Here is a 19,532-nt window from a genome sequence, read left to right as displayed (position 1 = left end):
CCCGCCGTTCGCCGTCCCGGAGGCTCCGCCGCCAGGGCCTCCCCAGCCGCCCTGCCCCCGCCCTCCCCGCCCCGTACTCACGTGAGAGAGGCTCCTTCCGCCCTTCGCCCCGCCTACCGCCCTGTCTCATAGGCCCACGGCAAAGCCGAGCGGCCCCATTGGCCCAACAACAGGCGGCGGGGGCGTACTTCCTTTCCTCGAAGCCCCACCTGGGCTTTTACCCGCCTCCGGAGTCTGCGTCTGCGTGGAGTCTGCACTCTAGAAGCAGGACTCAACGCCGTGCTGTGTCCGCGCTTCGGCCGATAGCGGCTCTGTGCCTGCATCAGGGACTGGAAGCAGGATTGGCGGGGGTGGCAGTCTGGGTAGTACCTGTTGCGCCTGAGAGGGGTACAACCCTAAAGACACTGGTGCTAGAGCACAGAATCCCTTGCTCACCTTTAACGTTCAAATGCTGTTTCTAAAGCAGCCCTTAATGATGTAACCCAACTCACCTGCCCTTTATTGAGGGCGCAAAAAGTGCCAGGGATTGTGATAGATAGGTTCTTTTACAGGTATGTCACTTGGCTTTACCATAAACCTTGAGAAAGCATTGAGAATGATATGGTTTTTTTTCTCATTTTGTAAGGGAGTCCAGCCTAAGCAACAGAATTCAGTCCAGAAGTCAAAACTTCTGACTTTGAAGTCAAGGGCGACTGGCTACAACACAGCTACCTCGAGGTATCTGAGACACACAGAATAGATCAGAAATGAACAAGGTGGTTTCATACTGCTACCCAAAGATGGGGCTGGGATTTTATTTAAAAATTATTCGAAAGTGATATACAGAGCAACGGCAATAGAATGAATTTTAAAGTCCCTGCCCTGAATGAATTTACAATGTAGTTGGAAACAAAAATAATATTAAAGGTGCTAATTAAGTCTTGACAATTTATGAAATCTTTCTACAGCCTCTCGCTCATTCTTTCTTTATTCAAATAGCATATGCTCTTTTCCTGGTAAATGAGTCATTCGCAAAGTTTTCCTGTGGATATTGCATCTACATCCACCAGAGAAAAAGCAAAAAAAAAGCTGTGCTCTGTTGCAGTCCTCTTTGTGACTTGTCTATTATAATAGACTTGGCTGCACTCCCGCAGGAAAATAGCTTTCTTCCTTTTCTCCTCATAGTTATGTAACAAAAGTGCACACCCATTTTAAAGTATTTAAACAACAGATAAAACATTAGGAAGAAATTAAAATCCCCTGAAATCCTGGCACTCTTGACAAAACCACTTTTAATAGTTTGGTGACCATACATTCATGTATTTCTTGATTCATATGTATTACCCCAATATATACATAAATCTTAACATATATTTTTTAAATAAAATTTTATTACAGAATCACTACAGTATGCCCTGGAGAAAAATATAAAATAGGGACAACCTAAAATAAAAAACAAAAACATCACAGTCCCAATACAAATATTAATACTTTAATATATAGCCTTCTTTGTGTGTATATAGTTTTACAAAATGAGATCACATAGTTAAGCAATCTGCTTTATTCAATTAACAATATCTACCTTACCATTTCGCTAAATTTTCCTCTCATCTAATTCCTAGATCGCATTCAAATTTTCTAACACCCTAAAAATATTTCTACAGCTGGCTTTTCCAAATCAGTAATATCATTTCAGTAAATTTTCCTCTCATCTAATACCTAACTATAATCAAATTCTGTTGCCCAAAATATATTTTTTTACAGCTAGTTTTCCCAAATCCACATCCAATCCAGGCCCACATGTTGTATCTGGTTGTGATGTCCCTTAAGTATTTTTTAATCTAGCACTTAAGAAAAAAAATGGAAAGACACTGGCCTATTGAAGAAATCTGTCCAGTTGAAGTGCAAAATTTCCACCTTCTGGATCTGAATGGTTGCTTCCTCAAGAAGTCACTGAATTTGTTCCCTTAGACCTTGTATATCCTGGAAACTGGAATGTATATCTCAAGCTCAATGGATTGATGTGGTAAGCTGGAGGCAGAATGGGAAGGTCCTTGAATGCTTAAATAAGGAAAATGAAGTTCAATCTATAAATACAGGGAGCCCTTAGAGGTTTCTAAGGATAGTGCCAATATCAGATTTGAGTTTTTTAAAAATTTCATTCTGGTAGGAGTAGAAAAGAGAAAACAGGGAGTAAATAGAACACTTTGGAGGCTGCCTAAGTTCAGAAAGGCCTGAACTAGGGCAAAAGAAAGGGTGGGAAAAAAGGAACTGGGTTTGAAAGAAATATCTTCAAGTTTGTTGATTCTTTCTTCTGCCTGCTCAAATCTGATTTTGAACCCCCTAAGTGAATTTTTTTCTATTATTATATTTTCAACTCCAGAATTTCACTTAACTTCCTTTTTATAATTTCTATTTCTTTAATGATATTCCCATTTTTTTGTACATTTTCCAGACTTCATCCATGTTTCATTTTAGCTCAATGAGCAACTTTAAGACAGTTTTAAAGTCTTTGTCTAAATGCCATATGATATCACTTATATGTGGAATCTCAAGTATGACACAAATGAACTTATTTATGAAACAGACTCACAGACATAGAAAAAACTTATGGTTATCAAAGGGGCAAAAGGGTGGGGGAGGGATAAATTAGGAGTTTGGGATTAACAGATAGAAACTACTACATATAAAATAGATAAACAACAAGGTCCTACTGTATAGCACAGGGAACTATGTTCAATATCCTGTAATAGGGCTTCCCTGGTGGCGCAGTGCTTGAGAGTCCGCCTGCCGATGCAGGAGACGCGGGTTCGTGCCCCGTTTCGGGAAGATCCCACATGCCGCGGAGCGGCTGGGCCCGTGAGCCATGGCCGCTGAGCCTGCGCGTCCGGAGCCTGTGCTCCGCAAATGGGAGAGGCCACAACAGTGAGAGGCCCGCATAACGCAAGAAAAAAAAAAAAAAAAAAAAATATCCTGTAATAAACCATAATGAAAAAGAAAAAAATATATACATATATAAAAATTGAATCACTTTACTGTACACCTGAAACTAACACAACATTATAAATCAACTATACTTCAATAAAAATAAAATACAGAACTCTTGTATTTGGAGAACAAGGTTCTTATTTCCCACCCTGGCTCCAGCAAGCCATACCAGGAATATAAACATGACTGCCTCCACAGGGTTGAAAAGTAGGAATGAGTAGGTGCTATCACACTAAAGGCTCACATTGACTGAAATTAACCTCAGTTGACCAACCAAATTTTCCCCTGGAACATGCAAGCATTCAAATAGACTCCAGAGTTCCAAAATAGTTACTTCAGTTTCTGCCAGTACGATTGTTGTTTAGGTAGAGAGATGGGTTCCATGTTCTTCCTACTCCGTCTGAGGAACAGAAAAAAAAAGAAGAAATGTGAAAGTGAACAGAGCCTAAAGGATCTGTAGGACACTGTCAAGAGAAACAACATACCACTGTAAGCACCCCAAGAGGAAAAGAGAGAGAGAAAGGGGAGAAAGGATAATAATCTAACTGTAGAAAGCCAAAGAAAAGAGAGAATCCTAAAAGCAACAAGAGAGAATACTCATCACATATAAGGGATCTTCAATAAGATTATCAGACAATTTCTCATCTTAAATCTTAGAGGCTGGAAGACAGTGGGTTGATAATATTCAAAGCAATGAAATAAAAGTACTGTTGACAGATCTGTATCTAGCAAAATTGTCCTTCAAAAATGAGGGAGAAATTAAGACATTCTCTGATTTTAAAAAAAGCTAAGGGAGTTCATTACCACTAAAACCACCCTTCAGGAAATGCTGATGGGAATCCTTCACATTGAAATGAACGGATGCTCAACAATATTTAAAGCCATATGAAGAAATAAAGATCTCCGGTAAAGATAAATATATGGGCAATTATAATTGTAATTATTGTTTAACTCCATTTTTATTTTCTACATGATTTAAAAGACAAATGCATAAAAATATTAGTCTAATTTATTACACACACAATGTATAAAGATGTAATCTGTAGCATCAAGAACAGAAAGAGGAGACAGAGCTGTATAGGAGAGTTTTTGTATGCTACTAAAGTTGGTATCAATTTAATTATATTGTTATAAATTTGGGCTGTTAAATGTAATTCCTATAGCAACCACAAAGGAAATGTCCATAGAATATACAAAGAAGGAAATCAGAGATAAATCAAAACTTTTCACTACAAAAAATCAAACACAGAAAAAGGCAGTAATGGAAGAAATGAAAGACACAAAAGCTATAAGGCCTATAGAAGACAAATAGCAAAATGTCAGAAATAAGTCCCTTCTCATCTGTAGTTACTTTAAATGTAAATGGCATAAACTCTCCAATCAAAAGACAGAGATGGGCAGAATGGATAAAACAAAAACAAAAACATGATCCATCTATATGCAGTCTAGAAAATACTCACTTTAGAGCCAAAGATATTAACAAGTTAAAAGTGGAAAAAAAAGAAAAGAGAAGATATTCCATGCGAGTACTAACCAAAAGGGAGCTGGGAAGGTTATACTAAGGTCATACAAAATGACTTTAAAAAGGTTACAAGAGGGCTTCCCTGGTGGCGCAGTGCTTGAGAGTCCGCCTGCCGATGCAGGAGACGCGGGTTCGTGCCCCGTTTCGGGAAGATCCCACATGCCGCGATGCGGCTGGGCCCGTGAGCCATGGCCGCTGAGCCTGCGCGTCCGGAGCCTGTGCTCCGCAAATGGGAGAGGCCACAACAGTGAGAGGCCCGCATAACGCAAGAAAAAAAAAAAAAAAAAAAAAGGTTACAAGAGACAAAGAAGGTCATTATATATTAATAAAAGATTCAAAAGAGCAAGATTATATAAAAATTATAAACATTTACATAACTAGAAGAGACTTTCAAAATATATGAAGCAAAAATGACCAGAATTAAAGGGAGGAATAAACAATTCTACAATAATTAGAAACTTCAACAGCCCACATTCAATAATGAATAGAACAACCAGATAAAGATAAGTTAGGCATTAGAGGACTTGAACATCACAATAAACCAACTGAACCTAACAGAAGTGTACAGAACATTCCACTGAACAACAGCAGAATACACATTCTTTTCAAGTTCACATGGGACATTCTCCAGGACAGGCCATACATTAGGCCATAAAACAAGTGTCAATAGATTTTAAAAGACAGGTATTATACAACGTATCTTCTCCAGCCACAATGGGATGAAGTTAGAAATCAGTAACAGAAGGAAAACTGGAAAATTCAAAATATGTGGAAATTAGAAACACATTCTTAAAGAACAAATGGGTCAAAGAAGACCTCAAAAGGGAAATTAGAATGTACTTGAAAATGAGTAAAAATGATAAAAACATACAAAACTTACAGGATACAATGCAAACAGTAATTAGAGAAATTTATAGTTGTAAATGGCTACATTAAAAAACAAGAAAAATCTCAGGCTTCCCTGGGGGCGCAGCGGTTGAGAATCCGCCTGCCGATGCAGGGGACACGGGTTCGTGCCCCGGATCGGGAGGATCCCACATGCCGCGAAGCAGCTGGGCCTGTGAGCCATGGCCGCTGAGCCTGCGCATCCGGAGCCTGTGCTCTGCAATGGGAGAGGCCACAGCAGTGAGAGGCCCGTGTACCACACACACAAAAAAAAAAAAACAAGAAAAAATCTCAAAACACCCTAACTTTATACTTTATGAAATATGAAAAAGAACAAACTAAACCCAAAACTAGCAGAAGGAAATAAAACGTAATGGAAATAAACCAAAAAAAAAAAAAGAAAGAGAGAGAAAAAAAAAAAAATCAATGAAACCAAAAGTTGTTTCTTTGAAAAGATCAACAAAAATAACCTAGAAAACAATGGGCAAATTCCTTGAAACACACAAATTATTTATTATAAATGGATTCCAGAAAAATTAGAAAATCTCAATATACTTATAACAAGAGATTGAGTGTGTAATCAAAAACCTCCCAAAAAAGAACAGTCTTGCACCAGATGGCTTCACCAGTGAATTGTACCAAATATTTAATTTAATTATTTAATTAAGAATTAATATCAATCTTTCTCAAACTCTTCCAAAAAACTGAAGAAGAGGGAATGCTTTCTAATCTCATGAGGCCTTCATTATCCTGACACCAAAGCTAAATAAACACAACACAAGAAAATTATATACCAATGTCTCTTATGCATATAGGTGCAAAAATCCTCAACAACATAAAAGGAAATCAAATCCAATAGCATACTACCAGGATTATTCCCCATGACCAAGTGGGATTTATCCCAAGAATGCAAGAGTGGTTTACCATAAGCTCAACCAATGTAATATATCTCATTAATAAGAACTAAGGAAAAAAACCTCATGATCATCTCAATTGATGCTGAAAAGTCATCTGGCAGAATACAATGCCTTTTCATGATAAGATCTTTCAGAAAAGTAGTTACAGAGGGAAAATTCCTCAACATGATAAAAGTATCTGAAAAACCCACATCTAAATCAGTAGCTTACCTACGCCTCTAAGAACAACTCATGAACAAGTCAAGGATGCCTACTTTCACTGCTGCTATTCAACATTGTAGTGGAAGTTCTAGCCAGAACTATTAGACAAGAAATAAAAGGCATCCAAATTGTAAACGAAGAGGTAAAACTATATTCACAGGCAACATAAACATATATATTAAAAAACCCAAAGAATCCACAAGAAACTTGTAGAGCCAAAAAACAAATTCAGTTAGAGCCAAAAAACAAATTCAGAAGCGTTGCTGGGTACAAGACCAACACCAAAACTCAGTTGTGTTTCTACACACTAGCAACAATGTGAAAAGAAAATTAAGAAAGCAATTTCATTTATAATATTATCAAAAAGAATTAAATACCCTGAAAACTAGAAAACACTGCTGAAAGAAATTAATGAAGACCTAAGTACATGGAAAGACATTTCATGTTTAGACAGAAAGACTTAAAATTAAGATGGCAATATTACCCAAAGTGATCTACAGATTCAACACAATCTCTATCAAAATTACAACAGCCTTTTTCTCAAAAATGTAAAAGCTGATCCTCAAATTCATATGGAATTTCAAGGGGCCTGGCATAGCCAAAACAATCTGGAAAAAAGAATAAAGTTGAAGGCCTCATACTTCCTCACTTACAAACTTACTACAAAGCTACAGTAATTAAAAGAATATGGTACTAGTGTAAGAGCTTCAGTCACATGTAATAGAATAGACAGCCCAGCAATAAATTCTCACATATATGGTCAGTTGATTTTCAACAAAGGTGACAAGTCCATTCAATGGGGAAAGGACAGACTTTTCAAAAACGGTGCTGGAAAAACGATAACGACATGCAAAAGAATGAAGTTGGCTATAGCAGCGGTGATGGTTACAATATTGTGAATGTACTTAATGCCATGGAACTTCATACTTACAAATGATTAAAATGATAAATACTATTCATGTTTTACCACAATATCCTCCCTCTCCACCCCCGTAAAAAGGAGAAGCCAGAGAGCCATTGGACTGGCAAGATGGAAAAGGGCTCTAGAATGGTACTGAAGTTCACTGGTGGGCAGGACTGCGTGTATGATGCCGTTCACCAACACAAGGACTACAGGAGATAAGAAGCAGGTCTGCGGATGTACTTGAGTTCAAAGGTACATTAACACTGGACAACCAGTTGGAGATGTCTTCTAGGCAGCTGACCCTGGAGCTCAAGAGAGCTGTCTGGTCTGGCGAAAGAGATGTGTGAATAGTCAGCACGTTGTAGGTTACGAAGAATGCAGATCCCTGGGAAACACCTACATCCAAAAAGCGAGGGAGGTAAACTTCCTTCCCTCCACTCCCTGGGCCCTACGCGGCGAGTCCACATTCCTAGGCGGGAAGGGCTTACCAACACTTTAAGTGCGGAGGCGCCCTTCAGGCCCACGCAGGCAGCAGACAGCCGAGGCGCAGCTAGAGAGGAGCGGCTGAGAAGGAGCGAAGCGCGCGGGGCCTGAGCCCCAAACGCAAAGGAGCCGCGGCACCCACACCTCGACTCACGGGCGGAGACGCTCGCAGGATCCTGGGGCACGCGCTTTGCACCCCGCCCACAGCGCCGAAAGTCTCTCTCCAAGCCCGCCGCCCTCCCAGCCTTCCGATTGGCGGAGAGGACCGTAGGACCTGGAAGTTGTCTTTGTCCGGCGAGGGCTGCCCTTCCGGTTCCGTTGGGTCCCCCTTTGGCTCGGGTTCCCCGCCCCTCCCCCTTCCCGGAGCCCCGAGGGGCCGGAGCTCCTGGCGGTGCCGGATCCTGACGGTGGCCTTCCCCTGGGTCTGTAAGTGCGGAGGCGGCCGGAGCGCCGGGTAGGGGTACGAGGTCTCTCAAAATGGAGCCCCCTTGGGGCCCTGGATTGGCCGGGACCTGCCCTGGGATGGGGACCGAGGGGCTGGCCTAGGTCCGGGGTGACTTATGGAGCCCTAGGCCCGGCCCATGCTGTGCCCCGCCCCTTTCCCTTCCCAGCGTCTGGAGTGGGGAGCCTAAGGATGCCCCCAGGGACCTCCTCCTGGGACCCTAGCCGAGGGCCCCGCAGTTTGCTTGAACGCCCGACTCTGGCATCTTATAGGAAGTGCCAGATCTGGGCCATGGCAAGGCCTCAGGGCCAGCCCGCGAGAATCATTATGAGTGCTAAGCTAGGTTAGTCTTTTGCCACTGGCAACAGCACCTTTATATTTCTGGCGCTATGTCAGGCACTGGGAATTCGTAAGATATTGTTCCAAGTTTCAGGGTCAAGTTTGGGAGCCAGATAAAAACAAATGAATGCCCCTGCGATGTATGAATCAGTCATATATGTATAAACTGTTCAAGGGGCAGTTGCTGGGGAGGCTGAAGAAAGAAAGTGACTTCTCAATTTTATTTGTTGGAGAGGATAAGGTGGAGAAGGGCTTTTCCTACAGGAGGAACAGTTGCAATGCTGTGAAGGGATGACTGAGCATAACTTGTGTGGGAAGAGGAGGAGGGGGGCGCGGGGCTCTTGTGCAAAGGATGAGATATGAGGCTGGGAAAGTAGACCGAGGTCCAGATAGTGAAGGTTTAATCCTAAAGGAGGTGGGTAATTTTGAAGAATTTTGAGCAGGAGACTGGTATAGTTGGATTTGCACTGTAGAAAACCATCTTGTTCTGGAGGTCAGCCTATAGGATAGGAATTTCTATAAACTGATTCTGGACTCTTTAGCTAAAGTCTAGATGCTCTCATTGGAGATTCTTTTGAAGGAGTAGTGGGATCAGTCTAGTAAGAAGTAATGAAATCCTGAAATGGAGTTATGACACTATTATTGGAAAGAAGGCAGGTAATGCTGTAGTGAATGCTGTGAAGACTCCATAATAAATTGGATGTTGAGGGTGAAAGAAGTATCAAAGCTGAGTCTTAGGTTTTAGGCCTGTGGTATTTGAAGAATGTTAATGCCATTATCAGCAATGAAACCATAAGCCTAGCGTAGATGACAAATTCAATTTTTGGATATGTTGACTTGAAGGCCTAGTGAGATAGCCACATGGCGCTGTCCAGTATAGAGTTGGAAATGCAAATCTGCAGCTCAACCTAAATGCTGTGGCTAGAGGTAAAAGTTTGAATTATCATAGAGCATAGAGGTGGAAGCCATGGGAATAGCTGACATCAGGAAGGGGTTATTGAGAAAAAAAGGAATATTTTGGGGGAATGGTTGCATTTACAAAGCAGAAAGAAGACTTAGAACTAATAGTAGTTGGTGTAGTAGCAGAAACAGAAGTAGATGATAAAATATAAGAAGCAGATGATAAATATAAGGGTTCTAGCAACCAAGAAGACTCAGAAGTCAAGAGAATACTGAGAAGGGTCCACTGGGACAGTTGATGCAGAGCATTTGGAGAATGAGGGGAAAAAAGATGGCATTTCTTTATCAAGAGATCATGAGTGACCTTTTACAAAACGATTTTAATAGAGTAATGAGGTGATAATATATGAAATAATGCAGACCTCAAGTGGTTTGGTGTCAAATGAGAATGAAAAAAAGGCCACATATGAAGGATTTCACAAAGAAAATTGACAGGCTTTATTGACTTACTTACCTAGCATTTGCTTATAGAGCACAATTCCAGGCACTATTCTAAGTTCTTTTAAAAATTAACTTAATTTTAAGAATGAATTTACTTTAAAATTAATTTAATTTCCCATAACAACCCTATGAAGTAATATTCTTTGACAGGTGGGAAAACTGAAAAACAGAAGTGGTTAAATAACTTGCCCAAGGTCACACAGCTAGTAAGTGGTGGAGCAGGGTTTTGATTCTAGGAAATGTGGTTTTACCCACTGCACTAAGCAGTGATTGAATATGGGAGTCAAAAGAATGGGAAAAATTTAAGCAAAGATAGACTCAATTAATAAAAAAATGGAGAGGCTTGGAAGGAGATCCAGATTGAGAAGAAGGTAAGTAATGGATTTATGTTTGTGTTATGTATTTGTTTTTTATTTCTTTTCTTCTGTCTTAGATTCTCTTCCAGTCTGTGCCATTTTAGGTCAGTTTCATTCACAGTTAGGTCAGTTTATGTCATGCTTTCATCTATTATTATCTATAATCAGGTCTCCTCTTCAGCTTCAGAGCTGTATCCAGCTAGCTAATGGATCTTCTCCTTAATGTCATGCAGGCTCCTCTGGTTAAACATTTTAACACCTGACCCGTGGTTATCCCTTCCAATATTCCCTAGCTTATTGAATGACACTCTGTCAAAGATACCCAGTTTCTCAAACCAAATATCTTGGAGTCAGCTTGACCTTTCATCTCTTGTTTCCCACCTTGGTCATCAAGTCCATCAGTTCTTTGTTTGAAATATCTTCTAGAATCTGTTTCCTCTCTCCATCCATATTATTTCCGCTCAGTATCCATATTATTCAGCCCCTCATTATTTCTATCTTGATCTGTTAAAGTAATAGCATACTAACAGGTTTTCTTGCTTCCACGCCTACTGTTCTCAGAGCCATTCTCCATAAGCTTTTATTTTTGACTTATTGAGTTTTAGCCAGTGTAAGAGTTTAGATATCATGCATTTCAAGTGATAGAGTAGTAGCCTAGGGCAGGTATTTTTGATTGGCTTGAATTGAGGTTAAGTTTGGTTAAGATTAGCCATGAGGATGGAGAGTTAGGAATTTTTTAAACAGAGAAGGTAATAAAACATTGAGAAACCAAGACAGGCTTTCTGAGGAAGTAAGCATCAAGAAAACAGCAAAAAGTCAAGGACTAAGCTTTGAAGAATATACTTACCTTTACACAATTTAGTGAACCCTTGAGGAACAGATCAGCAAAAGAATGGTGGAAAACTGAGGCCAGTAGTTAAGTCACTTGCCCACTTCTGTACAACAGTTTAAGAAGAATGAACTAGGTCTGTTTATTCAACATAAATAACCCTCAAAAGCAATAAATGAAAAAAGAAAGTTGCAAAACAATATATATATAGTTTATAAATAAGAAACCTAATTTTATTTTTTATTTTCTGTGGCTAGAAGTGTTGTGATATAGGTGTTGTTTTAAAAATGGAGGGGAGGGAGGGCTTCCCTGGTGGCGCAGTGGTTGAGTCCGCCTGCTAATGCAGGGGACACGGGTTCGTGCCCCGCCCGTGAGCCATGGCCGCTGAGCCTGTGCGTCCGGAGCCTGTGCTCCGCAACGGGAGAGGCCACAACAGTGAGAGGGCCGCGTACCGCAAAAAAAAAAAAAAAAAGGAGGGGAGGGAGAGTCATTAAGGAAGAAACTTAGAACCAACTGAGAACTGAGTGGAAGGAGGCTGAGAAAGGGAGCTTGTACTTTACCTATATTAAAAAATTTTTCCGGGGCTTCCCTGGTGGCGCAGTCGTTGGGAGTCTGCCTGCTGATGCAGGGGACACGGGTTCATGCCCCGGTCCGGGAGGATCCCACATGCCGCGGAGCAGCTGGGCCCGTGAGCCATGGCCGCTGAGCCTGTGCGTCCAGAGCCTGTGCTCTGCAACGGGAGAGGCCACAACAGTGAGAGGCCCGCGGACCGCAAAAAACAAAAGGTCTCCTTACAAGGAAAAAAATTCCATAAGTGTGTATGATGACAGATGTTAACTAGACTTGCTGCGATCATTCCACGATACTTACAACCATCCAATCATTATGTTGCACCCCTGAAACTAATATAATGTTGTGTGTCAGTTGTACCTCAAAAAAAGCCCTAGATCTAAAAGAAATAAGGATAATTGTTATTAAAAAAAAAAAAAATTTTTTTCCAAGAAGGGTATATTTCTGTAATCTTACAGTAAAACAAAAGAGTGAGACCTTGGAGAATGCAGTGTCATGAAAGTTACCCAAAAGAAGAAAATGATTGAGTTTTATAGAGAGAAAAGCTGTAGTTTATTGCAACCTCTTTGAAAAATGGCATATGGTGTTAATGAAAGACGAAGAAAGATTTCCAAGTAGCTGTGAGTGCTAAGTTGAAAGATAAAGGCACTTTTATGAGGTAGATGAGGAAACAGACTGACATACAGCTTTGGAGTTTATTATACAGAATAGAAAAGTTTTCCTTATCAGTATTATTAGAGGCATTTTAGATAAGAAACATGGATATTTTTGCACTGCCCATCGCACGGCAGTGAACGTTGTTGAACGTAGAATATTCACTGATCATTTCTAGTTACTCCTATTTGAACAAAGGGAAATTTTCAAATCAGCTGGAACATTTGTTATGGAAATGATTATGGAAGAAATGTGTAAATATAAATAAAGAGAGAATGATCTTAAGTGAGACTATTCCTATTTCATTGATGTTTGAGAAATGGGTCATTTAAAACTTTCTGAGAGAAACTCAGCAGTATTTAGACTTAATCACAGTAACCTAGACAACAGATGATAAGGACCTGAGCCATGCCAATGGTAATAAGAACATAGAGGGAGAATTTGGAAATCATTCTGAGGAAAGAATCAACAGAATGTGGGGACCGAGTCTCTATTCTACCTGATCAGATCTTTACTTTCTTTAAGTTACTAGAACGTCTGCTATAATCTAGAATTATGTGAGAGATTTTTATGACAATTATCAATAATTGCTGTTATAAATTAACTATAGTTGGGGAGTCTGAAAATCAAATATATTCATAATTTTATTAAGTTTTGTTTGTAAATGGCATTAAGTTTCATTCTACAAAGATAAATACACAGTATATGTATAGCTGATTCACTTTGTTATAAAGCAGAAACTAACACACCATTGTAAAGCAATTATACTCCAGTAAAGATATTAAAAAATAAAAGATAAATACACAAAAGATAGAAAAATAATATAAAGTTAAAATAAGTGAGAAAGGAAGGTAAGACAAGGATAATACATAAATGCTTTACTATTAAAGTCCTCTAGACTTGACACAAATTTGGCTTTAAGTTGTAGTTTTTGTTCTTAAACATAAAACTTTTATTGAAGCATAACTAAATACACAAAAGTATATCAATCATAAGTGTACAGCTGAATGGATATGAGCAGGGAGATCTGAACAGTTACACAGTTAACAGCCATAACATAAAACTTCAGCTAGCCTAGTTTCATACATGAATTTTGGCATCATGCAGCTTGGGCACAAGTTCTACCTCTAACATATAATACTTTCCACCTCTCTTAAATTGAGCAAGTTATTTATGTTCACCAAGCTTCGGTTTCCTCATAGGCAAAGTGGAGATGATAATAATACCTATTTCATAGAGATTTTGAGGATTAAATGGGTCAACTTGGGTAAAGCACTTAGCACTATACCTGGTACTCAGCAAGGATTCAGTAAAGATTAGCTATCATTTTTCTTATTTTTAAATAAAATTAAACCAGTTCATATGAAACAAGTGTTCCTTTTTATTTTGACATTTTAAAAATTTTGTTTAAAATTTGGTTTTATGTTGTTAAAACTATTTTTTGGAAACAAACCCTAGAAAGACATTTTCCCCAGGGCACTCAAAAGAGGGTATCATGATAATATAGTGCATCTCTACCATAGCTCAATAATAATTTCCTAGGGAACATTAAGAGTTAATTATGGTTTTTGTTGAATGAGCTGTGTAAAAAACAACAGTTGGTCCTTGCTCTCAAGTAACTAACAGTCTGTTGGAAAGAGAGACTGGTGACAAGAAACAATTAAAGGATAAACTGTGTGGCCTGGAAATAAGAGTTTATCAAAGGGAGACAATACAGTGGACTGAGACATTAAGGAAAACTTCTTAAACAGAATAATTTTCCCTCATATTCTTGGACTACAGCAGACAAATCAAGCACTTTCCTGAGATACCTGTTTGACTGCTTCTGTTGGTAAGTTTCTTGAGACTGATGAATAGGAAGTAAATTAAATTGTACTCCAACTCCTGTCTTTGGAACTTCAAGGAACAGTCCCTGAGGATAGTTGTCTAAAGGATTACAAGTACTGTCATGTTATAGATGGAAGCAATTAATGCCCATTTTTCAGTGCGAGTAGGAAAATACTGACCTGTCAGTAACTTTAGGACAAGCTAAACCTCTAAGTAAGAATGCCCCTTTTGTTTGGCCACTTGAACAGCAATCATTTATATAATTTCTAGTTATAAATGGGGACAGTCACTGTTTCCAGATCAAATATATTAAGCTACTGTAATTGCCAAAACTGACCACAGATAGATAATACGGTTGTGCCACTTTGTTTACTGATAGAGTCCCTGTGTCTCCTAGATTTTTCCTTTTCATTTGATATTCACCACCTTTTCTATGATGCTGAATTTGCTTCTCTACATCCCTCCTCTCATCTTCATTGTGATTTTTCATTATCTGTACACTCAGAGTGCCATACAAAGGGAAAGCTTATAATTTATGTATAAATATATTTTAATATACCTGTGCCATACCAGTTCCCCCTCCTAAATCTCACCTCTCTTTCAATGACATTTTAATTCGGCTGAAATCCTGTTACTTTTTTTCATTTTCTATCTCCAGCTACCAAGTTTTTTGAAATATCTTTTTGTTATTTTTCCTTGCTCCTTATTCATTTTCATTCCTTTCTAGGCTCTCATGGCCTCAGACCTGTAATGCTTATGCAGACACTGCATTGGTCTTCCTAACAGCAGTTCTTGCTTCTTACTACTGTCAAATGAATCGCATAGGTTCAACAAATGCAAACTGAGCACCTGCCGTGTGTTTAGTACAATATCAGGTGATGGGAATACACACCAGTTTGAACAGAAGAGGGTTTGGCCAGTAATGTGGCTGCATTAAGTAGAATTTGAAGCCAAAGGAAAGAGTGTTTTGCCCTAGAAGATGCAGGTTCCCAGGATTAGCTCCATTGAATAGGGTGGAGATTCTTCTCTCTAATGCCACGTAGCTTGCAGTTTGGGGGGAAGGAACAAGTATTGGTATCCTGAGTGTTATGTTAGAAGCACTTAATTATAGGTCCAGTAGAGACAACTGTTCTAATCTAAGGGGTTAGGGAAGGGCCCTCAGAGGAAATAAAGGAGTCAGAATTGGCTAGGAATAGTGTTATGGACTAAAGAAATAACTGCTAAGGTTTGGAGTCAGTAGAGTGCTGTCATGAACCAGGCACTGAGCAATATGAGTGAGACCTAGATTCTCCCTTTACGAGCTGGTGTTCTATGAGCCTTTGTAATTCAGTATTCTAGAAGATAAAATTATAAAGATTGGGCTTCGGGGCCAGATGTTGCTAGGAACAACTGGTTGTCTCGTGATTCTCAACTATGGAGTTGATGGATACATAAAGTTCAAGGTGAATTTATTGATGCACTGAGATTGTAGAGCCACTTCTCAGGGGTAGACCTGATATACCTACTGATCTCACAGAAGACTGCTATATAGACTGGTGGATTGTCATTGTAAAAATAATAAATGTGTTGACAATATCACGTTGCCATGGCTAATTCATCCTTCCCTTTAGAGTGACACATGGGAAGCCAAGTTATCAGAAAATCATTTGAAGAGTATGGAATCAGAACATGGGGACTTTCTCCAAAGGAATTGTTTCATAAAGGGACAAATACACAGAGTTTTGGCAAAGACACCTTCTCCATGGTTGAATGGTTTATGCTAATGTTTACCTTAATTATTCTTAAATTTACTTGATCAGTTTATATTCAAGAGGTTCGTCTTCATCCAGGAGACAATGGGAGGTCACAGAAGGATTTTAGGCAGGAGCTGGATATAATCAGATCTGTGTTTTTGAAAGATAACGTGTGATGGTGTAGAAGTTGGATTAGAGGTAATAGAAGCTGGAACCAAGGAACATTTATGAATCAGTTCTAGTAGTCCAGTTGATGAGTAATGATGAATAAATAGGGATAAGGAAGAAAGAATAGAATCTGGTAAGGATTAACTAGATCCACCTTACTCCTACTCAGATTCCCACCAAGTGACTCATCTGGTTTTTCTATATCAAATATTTACTTCCTATATCAAGAAATGTTTCTTAAGAGTTTAGGTTTGTCCAAAATGCACAGGATAAAGACCTGTGCCTTTGACACTGTCTAAAAGTTGTCCCTTTAGGCATGTGACTTTCATTTTATTGCAGAAATACTTGTATGAGTAAATTCACATCAGTTTAAATAGAAGAGGGTTTACCCAAGAATGGGGCAAGCAGTGTCACTGCAGTAAAATACAAAGCGAAGGAAAAGAGTGTTTTGTCTTCGAAGAAGCAGGTTCACAGTATCATGCAAAATAAAGTAGTCATTTCATTATTACTTGTTGGGATGTTTTAGGTAGTTCTTGAAACCTGATAGAATTATCATTTGAGAAGCAAAAAAATGCCCTTGGAATAACTCAAGCACTGTTCTTGTATTAAGCATCTTAAAAAGTTGAATGAATACCAAGCTGTTTACATGGATACAAGTCCACTCCTTAGGTGCAATTGACACTTGATGTTGGTAAGGTAATTTTTAACAGCCTTTGAAAGCAGTTATACTAGCTTCCTCTTTTAAGGAAAATTTTATTCAGATACATATAAACAGGTATGACAACACAAATTTGTTTTTGGAAGGAAAATCCAGGTTTTCTTAATTGTTTGTATTTTCTTAAATTCATCCTTTTTAACATTTCTGTTCTTTAGGTCTGCCAAAATGTCTGAAAGATCAGATCTCCTTCACTTCAAGTTTGAAAATTATGGAGATTCAATGTTACAAAAAATGAACAAATTAAGAGAAGAGAATAAATTTTGTGATGTTACAGTTCTCATAGATGATATTGAGGTACAGGGGCATAAAATTGTGTTTGCTGCAGGTTCCCCCTTCTTAAGAGACCAATTTTTACTGAACGATTCCAGAGAGGTGAAAATCTCCATATTACAGAGTTCCGAAGTGGGGAGACAATTGCTCTTATCCTGTTACAGTGGTGTGCTGGAATTCCCTGAGATGGAACTGGTAAATTACTTGACGGCTGCGAGTTTTCTTCAGATGAGCCACATTGTAGAACGGTGCACACAGGCCTTGTGGAAGTTTATAAAGCCAAAACAACCAATGGATAGTAAAGAGGGATGTGAACCACAGAGTGCTTCTCCCCAGTCAAAAGAACATCAGGGAGATGCCAGAGGCTCCCCAAAGCAGGACTCACCTTGTATCCATCCATCTGAAGACAGTATGGATATGGAGGACAGTGATATTCAGATTGTTAAGGTAGAATCTATTGGGGATGTATCAGAGGTTAGAAGTAAAAAAGATCAGAACCAGTTTATTTCTTCTGAACCCACTGCTTTACATTCATCAGAGCCCCAGCACTCTCTGATAAATTCAACTGTGGAAAACAGAGTAAGTGAAATAGAACAAAACCACCTCCACAATTATGCCCTGTCTTACACAGGCAGTGATAACGTCATCATGGCCTCAAAAGATGTCTTTGGGCCTAATATTCGAGGTGTAGACAAAGGCCTACAGTGGCATCACCAATGCCCAAAGTGTACCAGGGTGTTTCGTCACCTGGAGAACTACGCCAACCATTTAAAAATGCACAAACTCTTTATGTGTCTACTCTGCGGCAAGACTTTTACTCAGAAAGGCAACCTTCATCGACACATGCGTGTGCATGCCGGCATTAAACCTTTCCAATGTAAAATCTGTGGGAAAACCTTTTCTCAGAAGTGTTCCTTACAGGATCATCTTAACCTTCACAGTGGAGATAAGCCCCATAAGTGTAACTATTGTGACATGGTTTTTGCACATAAGCCAGTTTTGAGGAAACACCTTAAACAGCTGCATGGCAAAAACAGCTTTGATAATGCCAATGAAAGAAATGTGCAAGACCTCACAGTGGACTTTGATTCTTTTGCATGTACAACAGTCACAGACTCTAAAGGGTGTCAGCCACAGCCTGATGCGACACAGGTCCTGGATGCAGGTAAACTGGCCCAAGCTGTCCTGAACTTAAGGAATGATAGTACTTGTGTGAATTGAGTAGGGCCTTTATGCTCCTAACTAGAACTGACTGCAAACATGGCAATAGTCTGAGTCTTTTTAGGAGTGATTTTGCGAATTTGACTTCTCCAAAGCCTCTGTGCTCTGGAAGTCATAGGGGTGAGTCAAAGCACTAATAGACCAGGCAACTTGCCACTTGGAGTGGTCTTGCCTTCCTTTTGCCCTTTCCCATGTTCTGTTTTGAATTATTTATCCTGTGATGTCTGTTTCTTTTCCCAAGGAGTATTCCACCTGTCTACCTAACATTGACTTATGTCTTAGACTGACACTGTTTTAGACTTTTCACTGGGCACATTCTGAAGGTACCAACAAGTTAATAATATCACCTCCAATCCACTAATAGATGCTATGCTAAGAGAAGCGAATAATATTTCTCATTGGCAGAAAATAAGCTGAGATATAAGGAGATATTGCTGTTGGCCTGAATATGTGATAGAATTTGTAGTTGCCTTGCCTACTGATAATTCATCTATGTCTGATAAATGAATGAATCTGCTTTCTACAATTTGTACTTGTCTTGGAGCTGGCTATAAAGTATTTTAGATTATTCTGTACTCTTTTCAACAGTATATAGCCCAACTTCACATCATTGAAGTTCACATAGACCAGAGTACAATATTTTTAGCAACACCTGCAGACAGATAGTTAGGAATCAGCATGGGGAGCATAACCAACAAAGGATAGTAGTACAGTTGTACAACAGTACTTATTTGGGAGGTCTTCCCCAAAAAGAAGCCAAATGTTTATAATTAACCTCTAACTTACTTGGTGATGCTTTTGAAGTCAGGATTGCTCCAGGCACATTTAAAGTGTGCTAACGCATAATGGTCTCTCTAAAAAGGGGCTATCTGGAGTCATTCTCTAGGCTTTGTTTTAGAAGTTAGCCATCAGTAAGGTGAGTTTGGCCTTCAGAGTTTTGTCCAGTGTATTGTAATAGTCTCTGAATTCTCATTTCCTTGTGTACCTTAACTTCTAAAATGGATGAAAAAAGTGGGTCACAGGAGCAATCAGGTTTTTGCATTTAGATATTCTTATAAAGGTACATTGTCCCACCTTGTCACCTCTGATAGATCACTAATACAAAGTTGATTTTCCATTATGGAA

The 19,532-nt window shown here is 39.3% G+C and overlaps 2 protein-coding genes across 2 annotated transcripts in view; one reads left to right on the top strand and one right to left on the bottom strand.

Annotated features, from left to right (window-relative positions):
• RABGAP1 (RAB GTPase activating protein 1) overlaps window positions 1-8,113 on the bottom strand; it is a 160,785-nt gene extending 152,672 nt beyond the window's left edge. Inside the window, exon 1 of the mRNA XM_007468374.1 lies at window positions 7,885-8,113. The gene's annotated coding sequence lies outside the window, so the exon portion shown is untranslated. The remainder of the gene's footprint in view (window positions 1-7,884) is intronic.
• Window positions 8,114-8,247: 134 nt separating this feature from the next.
• ZBTB26 (zinc finger and BTB domain containing 26) lies at window positions 8,248-18,930 on the top strand. Its single transcript, XM_007468372.1, has 2 exons — window positions 8,248-8,305; window positions 17,072-18,930. Exon 2 carries the CDS (start codon window positions 17,082-17,084, stop codon window positions 18,405-18,407), a length of 1,326 nt encoding a protein of 441 aa, XP_007468434.1. The 5' UTR covers window positions 8,248-8,305; window positions 17,072-17,081; the 3' UTR covers window positions 18,408-18,930.
• Window positions 18,931-19,532: the final 602 nt, after the last annotated feature.

The sequence above is a fragment of the Lipotes vexillifer genome, unplaced genomic scaffold (assembly GCF_000442215.2).
Source record: "Lipotes vexillifer unplaced genomic scaffold, Lipotes_vexillifer_v1.1 scaffold1285, whole genome shotgun sequence".
NCBI classification, from domain to species: Eukaryota; Metazoa; Chordata; class Mammalia; order Artiodactyla; family Lipotidae; genus Lipotes; species Lipotes vexillifer.
This window is presented reverse-complemented; position numbering and strand designations above follow the sequence as displayed.